Raw genomic sequence first — 12,365 nt, 5'->3', positions numbered from 1 at the left:
TGCCTCTGATCTTGAGAACAGGCAGTGATCGTTCCTGCTTCTGGTGAACCCCTGTCTCAGTAGGAAGTTTGCCAGCTCTTTGTACCAGTTGTTAGCAGCCTGTTTGAAACAATAAATTGATTTATTTAGTCGACATACTAACTTCTCCCCATCTGATCCGCGTTTTACAAACTCCTGTGGCTGTTCCAGATACACTTTTTCTCGATTGATGAGTGCAGGAAAACCGTCTTGACATCAAATTGGTGCATCACATGGCCCTGCTTCGCTGATAGCTGAAGTAGAGTCCTGAAAATCTCTGGCTGACAGGTAGGCGCAAAAGTCTCGAAGTAGTCTAGTCCTTCCACTTGTTTGAAGCCTTTTGCCACATAGCGTGCTTTGTGTTTGTCGACTTGACCACTGGGTCCCAGTTTCATTTTGTAGACCCATTTGCCCGGTATGACGTCCCTGTCTGTGGGTGGTCTCACTAGGTCCCAAGTCTCGTTGTCTTGGAGTGTCTTGACCTCGTCTTTCATTGCCCGGTACCACTAGTCCCATGCGTCTGCTTGCTTGCCTTCGTAGACTGTTTTGGGTTCCACATAGTTACCCTCAGTCACAGCAAGATGGGTCTTGACTTCTCCAAAAAATTTCGGAACATTCCTTGCACGTGTCCCTCGTCTGGGCTTTGCCCTGTCCGCCTGCTCAAGTCCCTCTTCGAAGAAGCCAACTGTCTGTGAGATGTTCTCCGTTTCACTGCCTTCCAGTGACTCAGAGTCTCTGAGACTTCCTATTGTTGCAGTAGATTCTTCATCCAGTGCTGCTTTCTCAACATCTGAGCCATCTCGTCTCAGTGTCGTTTCTTGAGTGTTCACGCTCTCTGCGTCATGCCACTCTTCCTTTTTTGCAGTAGATTTGCCCTGCTCCTCTTTGTTGCCATCGTCTTGATGACCATCATCTGGGTGCCAGATCCCCAGTGGCTGTGACCCCTCATCTTGTAGGTCGGGCGTCTCTGTGTTGTCAGGGATTGAGCCCACTTCGGACTCCTTGATAATCACATCTCGATCTGCCACAACCTTGCGTGTGTTGGATACGTACACCAGGTATCTGTTGTCTCCTTCAGTGCAACCCACAAACTTTCCTTCCAGTTCCTTGGGTTCAAGTTTGCTGAAATTTCTGTCCCGCTTCCTCATGAAGACTGTGCAACCAAAAATAAATGGTTTACTAATTGAAAGCTTAGGTTTTACACCTCGCATCAGATCTGCTGGGCAATTTTCTTCTCCTTGTCTCACAACCAAGTTCTTGATACTTGTTGGGAGAAGAATTGCTGCTCCCCACATCATCTTTGGAAGTCCTGAGTCAATGAGCAAACATCTTGCCATCTCCAGCAGTGTCCTGTTGCACCTCTCAGCTAACCCATTCTGTTGTGGCGTCTCTGGTATGGTCTTCTCCTGTAGAATGCCTGCATCTAAGCAGTATGTCATGAACTGCTCTGAGAGAAACTCCTTCGCATTGTCTTGCCTCAGCTTCTTGTGCGTCCCCACACTGAGAACAAATTTCTTCAGGCTGGACAGTGCTTCACTTTTTGCTTTAAGCAAATCCACAAACACAAACTTCGTTAACGGGTCTGCAAACACAATGCAGAACCCGAACCCCGACAGCGACTCTATTCTGAAAGGTCCCATCACGTCTGTGAACACCCTCTCCAGCTTCTCTTCTGCTTGGGTCTCTGCCAGTCTTGGTACTGGAGTCTTTGTGATCTTGGCTAATGCACACACATTGCATACATCATCGAGTTCGCCTACTGTCTCTGGTCCATTGCTGACCACATCCGCTTGATTCGAATGACCCAATCGTCTGTGCCACTACCTTGCACTGTCAAGTTTCACGCTGTTGGAGCTCATCTTGAATTCTAGAACGCTGCAGGGTAAGTAAAACAAGTTATTTTCTTGTGTTAGTTTTACCCGAGTTCCCTTCGGGAGTTTCATGCAGCCGTTTTCTTTCTCAAAAGTGAAGCTATGTCCCTACTCCGTGCATCTTGAGACTGATAGGAGGTTTGGAGAATAGCCAGGCACATACAAAACATTTTTGAGTTCGCATTGGAATTCCCCTTTGTTTGAGGGTATGCTGATACTCACACAGCCTCTGCCCACCACTCTGGAAGCCTCTCCGTTGGGATTTCTGACCACTTATTGAATGGGCACAAAGGCCAGGAACGCATCGATGTTCGTCACTATGTGATCTGTACAACCACTGTCCACTAGCACGCCTGCTGTCTTCAACTGGGTGAGAGCTGCCCAGTAATCCTCCTCTGGTGAAGCCAAAGTTGGACCCATTACCACTGACTGCTGTTTGCCTCCATCTCTTTGTCTCCTGTGTCTACGTGACCTTTCTCACCAAACTTGCTGCATTGTGCTGTCTGCTTCTTCCTGCAGTCCTTGGCAAAGTGTCCAGGGATCCCACACACAGAGCAGTTTCCTTTCTTGGGTCATTTCTTAAAGTCACGCTTCACTGCCAGTGCCACTGAACCACTTTGTCCCTTGTGCATCTGTGCTGTGCTCTCAAGGAAGTTCTGCAGCCTTTTCCTCAATTCTGTGAAGTTCGTCGCCGGGTTGAAGCTTTCCTGTATAACAAAACTTTCATACCTCATTGGCAGACCATTAAGGACCAAGCGTTGAAGAGGGTCTCTGAGACTGCTTCCCCTGCTTCTCGTAGCCTTGTGAGCAACTCCTGTCCTCTGATGAAGAAGCTGTCCAAATCCTCAGAATCCTCGAGCTGCAGTCGAGCAAGCTGTGCCACTAAATTCACCACTGTCGGCGTCTCCACACTCTGAAATCTCTCTTGCAAAAGCTTCCAAGCCTTTGCTCCATCTCCAATGCCATCATCTCCCACACAGTCATGTCTCATCAGCATGAGAGTTGTTGCATCTAGAGTCAGTGCCAGATGGCGCCACACCTTGTTCCGTTTTTCCTTGATGTCTGCAACTTCCTTCTCATATGTATCCTTCAGCACCTTGTGGTTCTTCTTTTCATCATTGCTTGCCCCATTGGCTAGTGGTGCAGGCTCATTGGTTTGCTCCTCTGTCCCAAGTAGTGATTTATAGAGTCCCTTCGTCTGCATCATTGCCACAAATCTTGTGCTCCAGATTGGAAAGTCTTGTGCCTTTCCTGTGTAGGTCAGCAGCTTCACTGTCTGTTGATCCATCGTAGTTTGAGCAGGCAAAACAGTTGTGAAAAGAAAAAACACTAAGCAGAAAAAGATTATGACGGTCAACAACAAATTAGTTTTGTTTTAGAAATTAGTGTTAAGACTTAGAAAAATGCTGGGCCCATAACCTGTTGGGTGATGGGTTTTCACAAGCGGAATAAAAGCGTTTTTAGCTAAGTAAAAAAATTAATTTCTCAAAATGAGAGAATAACAAGAATGATATTTTTCATTCGAATTTAGAGATGTACTGGAGAGATCTGATTATTAGATCAAGATGGTGATTTGATTTTGGGGATGAAAAAAGGCTAAAAAATTAGCTGTATATATACCCATTATCAGTGCGAGAAAGTCAATATACAAAACTAATCTTTGCACCAAGAATTACAGTGGGAGTCGCAAGGGTTGCCCAATATGGTTTGCTTCTGCAAATTTCCCAGAGATCAGTCTTTGGGGATACCATAGACGGTATGCATTTACACTCTTCTAAGAATTCGTTCTCATTTTCGGTGGTATCATAATCATTCAATACATGCTGGGAAGAATTTACTTCAAATGTTATCTAGTTATCTAGATTCACCAATTTGAACCGAATATTGATTCTAAGCACCATTTCTTGACGATTCGTTTTTATAAATTCTCTGATTAAAATCAATTTGCTTTTGCCTTTCTAATCTGGTAAGTTAAACTTTCTTTCTAATTCTCACGAAGTTTAAGACTATTGTTTGATCGATATTCTCACAAATACCCAATATTCTGATCTTCAAATGGAGCGTGATTCACTTGATTATGCTAATAAACTACTGTTTTTCATTTATACAAGTTTCGAAATTCATATTTTGAGGACTATTTTTGTACTATCATGCCCATGTCATGATCTTGACTGAAATTATGCCACAACAAATAGTATCGCCATTAACCAACGCATTGCGAAATTGAACGTACATAGTTTTCTACATAAATAATTTGATATTTTTGAATATTAAATATATAGTTAAATAATTTTCGAACAAAGATTGGCATTGGGGTTGGTGGAGGGGAAGAGGCGGGAGGGGTGCCAGAAAATGTTGATTTTCCCCGTGACCGAAAATCCTGCAACGTCGAACCATTGCTGTTACTAATCTGGTGCTTTAAGAACGCACCATTTTGATTGCGAACATTAGCAATCTTCGAAACTTTCAGTCATGGCTTAGTTTTACCCCGTTCATTATGACTCGAAAAATAATTAGTCTGAACATTCTGTTTTTAAGGTTCACTCTCATCAGATTGGAGTAAGTTGGTATCCAACCCTAGTCAGTAATGCGGCAGTCGGCAGTGAAACCTGGCCAGATTTGGGGGTCTTCGGCCATCAACGTTGGTCCGAGGGACACTGGGGCAGACGGCAGGTAACTTGGGCAGTCAGATTTTTCATTTTGCACTCTTCATTTTCAATTTTTGTCATAATTGTAATTAAGTTTTTTCATGCAGTTTGATGAAATGCACTGGCACTAAAACTACGGGCTTGCACATAAATTTGCAACGCTGCAAAAACAAAAAAAATGCAGGCATTTAAACCGATTGAAATCATTCCTGGTGAGTAAATTTTTATATTCTTGGAAAATCCCGTAAAACTATTGCAGGTAAATTTAGCAGCAACCTCGCAAATGTAACTGCGCCTTTTTTGCGTCCTATGGGATATTCAGAATAGCTTGTGATTGTAGGTAAATTTATTTTGGTTTAAAGTTGCTTTTCTCATTTTTTTTGAAAAAATGAGTTTCATCATTGTCTCAATTTTAATGGTTTTTAGATAAGACTCTAATATTTGACTAGGGACTGGAAAAAAGCGAATAACTTTAAAGTAATGAAATAATTGTTTTTGTTTGCGTGTTCCAATTTAGAAAATTAAAGTCAAAATAACATCAAGATTATTGTTCAGATAATTTTCAAAAGAAATCGCTGCTGCTTTTTCAACACTTTCAAAACTATGACAGTTTTTAAACATTTGAAATCGTTTGGAAAAAAGTGGTGAAATTTTTAAAAATGCAATCACAAATTGTTTTTAGAACACGCAGAAATAAAAACACCCTCAAAAGAACACTATCATCATAGGAGTAGAATTTGGGAAATCCGATTTTCCCCAAAAAAGTGTCGCAATTGAAAGAGATAGAACATGAATTTCGAAAATCGGTTTCCTACAAATTCTACAAATTGTCAGTAAGGCTGTTGACTTGCTATTCGAAGCCATTCCGCGCATAGGATATATTAGGAACAAAAAGTGGAGGACGTAGAATTTGAGCAGGGGCAATATTGATTTTCTTAGGGGGACCAAGATTATAAAAACTAGTTATCACCCGGTATTTACCTTAGTGTGATGAAACTTGGTAGGGAGTAAGTACACACTTGGCGTAAGTTCCCTTGCAGTCACTTTTGGGGAATTTCTTTATAGATACCATGGGGGGCTTCAAACTTCCAAATAAGGCTTGAACTCTTGAGTTGAGTGGTTGACCGATTAATTAATTGGTAGCGTCATAAGTCTGATACGGCTTTTGTTTCAGTTTGCATAGCTTGAGAAGAAATCAGCAACGTATAAAGAAGGCGTTCAGGTCGTTCAATTGTTCTTCCGAAGTCATAGCAAACTTTACGTAAGAAAAACATAACTTATGTGGTCCATAATGGGAAGTGAACAAATTCTTTTGTTTTGATCACTCTTGTACGTTGTTGATTGATTAGTTAATAAAGTTTAGAACAACAACATTACCAAAAGAGCACCATAACACGCTGTAGCTTAGGAGTTGACCTGTAGAGAAGTTGTGATAACAAAAACCTTTTTGAGAGAAATGAATTGGCTTGATAATTGAGAACACCGGTTTGCGCGATTGAAATCAGAACACTTGAGAACACCGGAGAACCGCAGTTAAAAAAAGTGGCATGTAGAATTGAGAGCCTGTGTAATTGAGAGAATATAAGCTCTGTAGATGTGAATTTGGTTACAAAATTAAAGTTGTGAACCATCTTTTATATTAAAACTGTGTGTTGGCGTCACTTCAAATCAACTACAAAAGCCATCAGACAGCAAGAAATACCATTTGAAACTTAAAAAAATACAATTTGTCAAAACTCAAAAATGGTCAAAACTGAAAAATTTTACAAGTTGGGACCGAGAATCTGTACATCCCCTCGGGTTTTTGGAAGACAAAACCCGAGCAACCCGTGGTAATGGAACATGCTTAGGGTTAATTCTAAACTACTCATGGACTCAACCAACGTTTTTGCATCAGACCCACAAGTCTAGTTATTAGCACTTATAAGGTGCAAATTTGGCATTTTTTGATAATTTGCATTTATTGTTAAATTTCTTAAGTTGTTTATTTTATTATACTTTAGATGATCATTAAAGGTCAAATACCATACATTCGAGGCATTTAGAGCCAGAAAAAGCCATCCGTGCTTATGTCAACAAATGTAAATATTGGAATTTTTTGACATTTACTATGTAAACAATGACGTAAATCGTTTTCTTGATTTACCAATCAGAAACATGTAGCAATAATATTATAAATGCTATATATTTGAATTTTTACTTTAACGCAATTGTTTGCTAAGTGAAACCGTACTGTATTTAGAACCATTAGATACTGTTATACAGAGCAGTCGGCTCTCATATAGACTAAAATTTGATTCTTTAACAACTTTAGTCTTTTTGCTAAGTTTTGCTAGATTTTAATATCTTGCAAGTTTTAAGTTAGTTGAGCTTACTTAACGAGAAGTTAGCAACCTTACTAACACTGGTTGAAGTCTTACAAACTTCAGCACGAGATTGAACATAGATTATCACTTAGGATTTTCTTAACTACAATCAAACAAATTAAAGTTACAGTCCTTAAATACGTCCGAGCGACTAATTATTTCTGCGAGATCGTTAGTCAATCGAACCCAGTGAAGAATCAGGCCGGCGTAAAACTCGAGAACCAGGCTGTAATATATCGGTTCCGTTGAGATTCTTGAGCAGCCGCAACACTCTGGTTAATTTTTGATTTGATTTTGTGATCTTTTACATTTCTTGATCTTTCATTTAATGTTATTTGATTACTCGGATCAATTCATTACGCAACTAGAGTTTCTTACAGCCTACAAGAGCAGCGTCGGGACAAAAAAAACCCTCCAATGGAAGTCTGAGAGTCACAAAAACGCCCCTTTTTAATTTGTTAGAGTTTTGGACGCTAGTCGGTCCCCAGCTAGTCAGCCTGAGCAAAGTACAAAATTCTGGAAATACGTTTAAAGTAAAGAAATAATTCTTTTTGTTTACGTGTTCCAATTGAGAAAAATAAAGTCAAAATAACATCAAGATTTTTGTTCAGACAATTTTCAAGAGAAATCGCTGCTGCTCTTTCATCACTTTCAAAAATATGACAGTTTTTAAAGATTTGAAATCATGTGTTGAAAAGTTGTGAAATATTTAAATTTGCAATCACAAATTGTTTTTAGAACACGCAGAAATAAAAACACCCTAAAAAGAACACTATCATCATAGGTCTAGAGAGAGCACACACACAGCATTTAATTTTATTTTGAGGTGATTGAAAATAGAATTTCCAAACCTATATAGATATGAATTTTGCGGGTGAAAACATAAAAAGAGCACCAATGGTGAAGAGGGAACCAATTAATTTCTGCGGCGTCTATTAATTGTTTTGAGAGAGCAAAAAATTGAGCCTTTCAACCTATTCAGGCGACAATCCTCCGCCGAAACAAAAAAAAGTGTCTCGTTCAGCGTTCTTCAATAATAAAATTTAAGTTAAATTCTATGTCGGAATTTTTTAATTGTACATTGTTTCGAATGCAAACAGTGATTGGATGAAAAGTTAAGAAGTACAAATTGTAGAACTAAATTTTGATTAAAATTCAATTTTGGTTGTAGATAATTTTGCTTTTGATGCTCTTTTAGATACGTTATGGTTTCTGATTTCATAGCTAAAACTTCATGACAGTTTGATTGGATAGTCAAGTGGGCAACGTTGCAAATTGACGTACACTGAGTGGGCCGAAATCGCGGTAAACGTGGTTGAACCCTATTCTGACTCTGTGAAATGACAAAAGTTTTGCAAGATTTGCTGAATTTAAAAAGTTTTGACCAATTTAAATAAGCAAGAAAGAGGTCAAGTTTGCTCAATCATTATTTAAATTGTTTGTACAAATTTAAGGCCATACCAAATTTTTACCCGATGGTCTTGATTGACAGAACTCAAGGGGACCACAAAGGACAGGTATTCATAGTAGCTAACTCTCAAGTATTGCAAATTTTGAACAGTGCAAGAATTTTGAACAGAAATCAGTGCCAGAATGTCAAGAAAAATGATGAAGTTCTTTTTTCTCCAAAAAATCAAATGAGCAGCCTGTACAGTTTAAAGGTAAGTTGTACATGTAGTGGCTATAGAACTCTCTGAATAAAGTCAATATTATCTGAAAACAAAAATTACCTGAAGAACAATTGACAAAATTTTTTTCTAACATTTATTTTAAAAAAATAGTTTGGTAACGTAAAAGATTAAATAGTGCAATTATAAACAAAAAAGCAAAAATTTGTCCGCTTCTTTCACGTTTCCTTCTGGCCAATGTCTGATAAGCGTTTTAATAACAAACCTTAATAAACATTAATTAGCAAGAAAAAAACTGTTTTGTTTCTCTTATTCAATTGTTCGATACTCTAAAAACTTAGAGATTTTTGATAACATTAAAGTCTGGTTAATTTTTGTCCCCGAAGAACTAGAAACATACAAAGTTAAACTCACAAAATGGGCGTTTTCGGTATATAATAGCAGAAAAATTTCAGCATTACAAAATGTTTGATACTTTCGGTTTTGATGTTTATCCATTGTTTTATCAACCGCTAATTTTTCATTATCGCTCTTCTTATGGCTTTTTATTCTTATGTTTTTTTTTGTTTTGTGGAAACCTTAAATGTGACTGGATGATGCTTAAAAAATTTTAAAAAGGATCTATTGTTTTTCGCCCCCCCCCCCCCCCCCCCCGTGTTTTTTTACGCCCCCTTTACAATTTTATGTTGTTATATAGCATGTTAATACGTAAAAAATAGCACGTGCTCCTGGGGGCGAAAAAAATATACGCCCATTAATCTTGGGGGGGGGCATAACAAAATAGATCCTAAAAATTCAACTTTGCAATTGATCAAGAAGATATTGCATTGTTGAGCGAAAAGTACACAAAGTTCATATCTCTAAATATCTACAGAGGGCAACTTTTGTTCCTGCATTCATCGTACAGAGGTAACAAATTTAAGGGGCAGATGACCAAAAACATTCCTTTGCATATCATTTGAAGTACACGGAAATTCTACAGGTTTTGTTGAGTTTAGTAGCTGTGTGATAAAAAAAAAAGATTCACTACACTATGTTTTAGATGTTTAATGAAGGACCCTTATTCTATTGATATTAAGACCGTTTTATTGGTGGAATTACGAGTTAAAATTTGTTGCACTTAATTCTATTTAAAGTCAAATTCTGCCAGAGAACTGCATCTTTGAAATTCGATACCCGTCACTCGTTATTTTTTTGTTAAAGCGCAGTAGAAAATGAACTGACAAAACTGCTGGTCCCCAAACAATGAAAATATTCTTTTATAATGTGAGGAAAGATAATCATTTATAATCTGATTCCAAAATCCAGTGCCAGCTTTTTTCATTAAATTGAAAATGTTTTTACAAAAAAAAACAATTATGAGCGCGAGTTCCGCTAAGCAATAGCAAGCAATATTGAAATATGTGGAAACATTTAATGTAGTACAAACGTGACAATAATTAGAATGAATTTGTCTAAGAGGTTGTCAGATTTTTCAATGAAAACTACAGACGGATTTCAAGATAAATAATTGAAACTCGAAAGGCTGGCGGTTTTTTTGGGGTTTTATCGACTTGACTTTTATGAAATTTTCAGATACTGGCATGTTTATGGGACCGTATTCTATTTGATCATTTTATCAGATTGACTAACAAATAAGCCATAATTTTGTGATATTTTACAAAAAGTTTTGTCCCATTATATTTTAACTCGTGAAATTTTGTAAAAAGAAATTGATTAATTGTTTTACTTATACTTCCTAAAAATTTTTTCGCTAAATTTTATTAAATGAAAGTTATTGAAGATTTAGTGAGGATCTAACTATTCTGATTGGTTGCAATCTTTTTGATTTGAACTGTTAAATGGATTCTCTGCTGAAAATAAAACAATACGGTCTCAATTGACAAAATTCCTTGACCTCTATTTCCAAATTATTTTGAGATCACAATAACCTAATATAATTTTAAGCATCAAAGTCACAAAAACCTGGACTTTTATGTGTTCCAGGAAAAAATATATATTCACTTAGGACGTCAAAACATCCACTGTTTTACTATGAACGAAAGGAGACATTTTGTTTGTAACGGATAAAACGTTGCATTCAACAAATTTGGTAATTGCTTGAGATGAAAACCCGGGTCGAACCAGGATGGTTAACATACAAGAACTGGCAAGTTTCTTACGAGTTCCTATAAGTTTATGCATCGCCATAATTGTTTTTCTTGCAAGTTCTTATAAGTTTAACAACAACCTGATGAATCCTGACAAGTTTACTAACTAAACTTTACAAGTTCTTACAAGTCAATCATCCAACTTATAAGTTCTCAGAAGTTTGCCATTGAATGTTACAAGGCTCTTACAAGTTATCCCTTTGTCTTGCCTAATCTCAGGAGAAACATGAGAAGCTCGAACGTGAATGTACATATACTTTTGCATCAACAAATTTTGAAAAATCAGAAGACAGTTATATAATAAGATTCAATGAAACACAATCACTTAAGTGAATGAAATACACTCACTTTTTCTATCCGTATAGTGATATGTCAAAGAAAATTACAGGATAACCAGCAGACTTGTAAGTTCTTTCAAATTAACTACCCTTCGTAGAAAACTTGTAAGTTCCTGTAAGTTAGCCATCTTATGTTGACCAGGTAACATATGAAAAAGATCTTTCACATTCAAAAGGCAAATTTTTATAAAGTTTTTTGCTAACTAAGAGGTTTTGACTGCAAAGTAGCAGCATGTTCTTTTTTTGAAACAAAAATAAAAGTGAAAGAAAATTGTGACATTATGAGAGGAGAAAACTTTCATTAAAAACAAATCCTTTATTTATGAACTCAGTCTCTTATAACCAGACCAACTTAATCAATATTTAATGATTAGGCAGCGCTCTGAAGAAATTTGGCAATTAAATTCTCATAAATTATTTGAAAACTAAGACAGTTTTACTTTTCAAGGAACTGCTTTCTGCCAGCTTTTTTTGGAATTGACAAACCGGACGCTGCAATGAATTTCATTTTTCAAAGTTTTAGAACTCAATTTATCAAAATATTTAATTGTTGGGAATTATTAACTTGCCTATCTTTCTTCTGTTACGCATTTTTTGTAATGACCTTCGCAACATCATCTTTCAGGACAAAAAGGGATAATTTCAGCAACTCAACCATAATTTGGCTCTGTATATACTTATAATACTTGAATATCAAATTTCTCATTTTACTGCATCAATTTTCTAGAAAAAGGAATTAAATATGTTGAGGCGACAGATTCCTTGATGCTATATTTGCAACCAATCTTAGCTTTATCTCAGTCAAATTTACAATACTGCATGCATTTATCATAAAAGATGGAAATCGGTTTTCATGAAGGTTTGTCTTGTAAACAGAGCTTAAAAGTCATGCTACAGAGCAAAAAATTATGAAAAACAAGGAAACAAAAAATAGCGCAGTTTTTAATAAACTTTTTTCTCTGATTACAAATCAGATACAATCTTTTATAAGAAACAAATGATTTGAGAAAAAAAAACAAAAAGAGTTGAGATTTTTAATAAAATTTAACTTAAGAGATTGTCAGTCTTCGTCGCTTTTACTTCGGAAAAACCGATCAAAGCCCTTACGTTCTATTCTTCGGTTTCGGTGGTTTTCGTCAACTTAAACATATGAAACTTTGTTTTTCGTAGGTTATGGTCGATTTTTCGTCAGTTATGGTCGATAAAAAACGTCGAGTTTCGACGTTTTCAAACGTATCATGCCTCGGTTTTCGTCGGTTTTAAGAAGCTTCGGTTTTCTTCGTTATAGTGTGATTGTATGTTTTGTCTAGGAAAAATTTCAGAATTAAATTTGGCAGTTTTCGCGG

At 37.0% G+C, this 12,365-nt stretch overlaps 1 protein-coding gene across 1 annotated transcript in view; it reads left to right on the top strand.

Annotated features, from left to right (window-relative positions):
- Positions 1–4,476: 4,476 nt before the first annotated feature.
- LOC142347996 (uncharacterized) overlaps positions 4,477–12,365 on the top strand; it is a 45,493-nt gene continuing 37,604 nt past the window's right edge. The window contains exon 1 of the mRNA XM_075399159.1: positions 4,477–4,558. Coding sequence (XP_075255274.1) covers positions 4,477–4,558 — 82 coding nt within the window. The remainder of the gene's footprint in view (positions 4,559–12,365) is intronic.

The sequence above is a fragment of the Convolutriloba macropyga genome, chromosome 10 (genome assembly GCF_964194025.1).
Source record: "Convolutriloba macropyga chromosome 10, txConMacr16.3, whole genome shotgun sequence".
Taxonomy (NCBI): domain Eukaryota; kingdom Metazoa; phylum Xenacoelomorpha; order Acoela; family Convolutidae; genus Convolutriloba; species Convolutriloba macropyga.
Note: the sequence above shows the minus strand (reverse complement) of the source record. Positions and strands in the feature narration are given on the sequence as shown.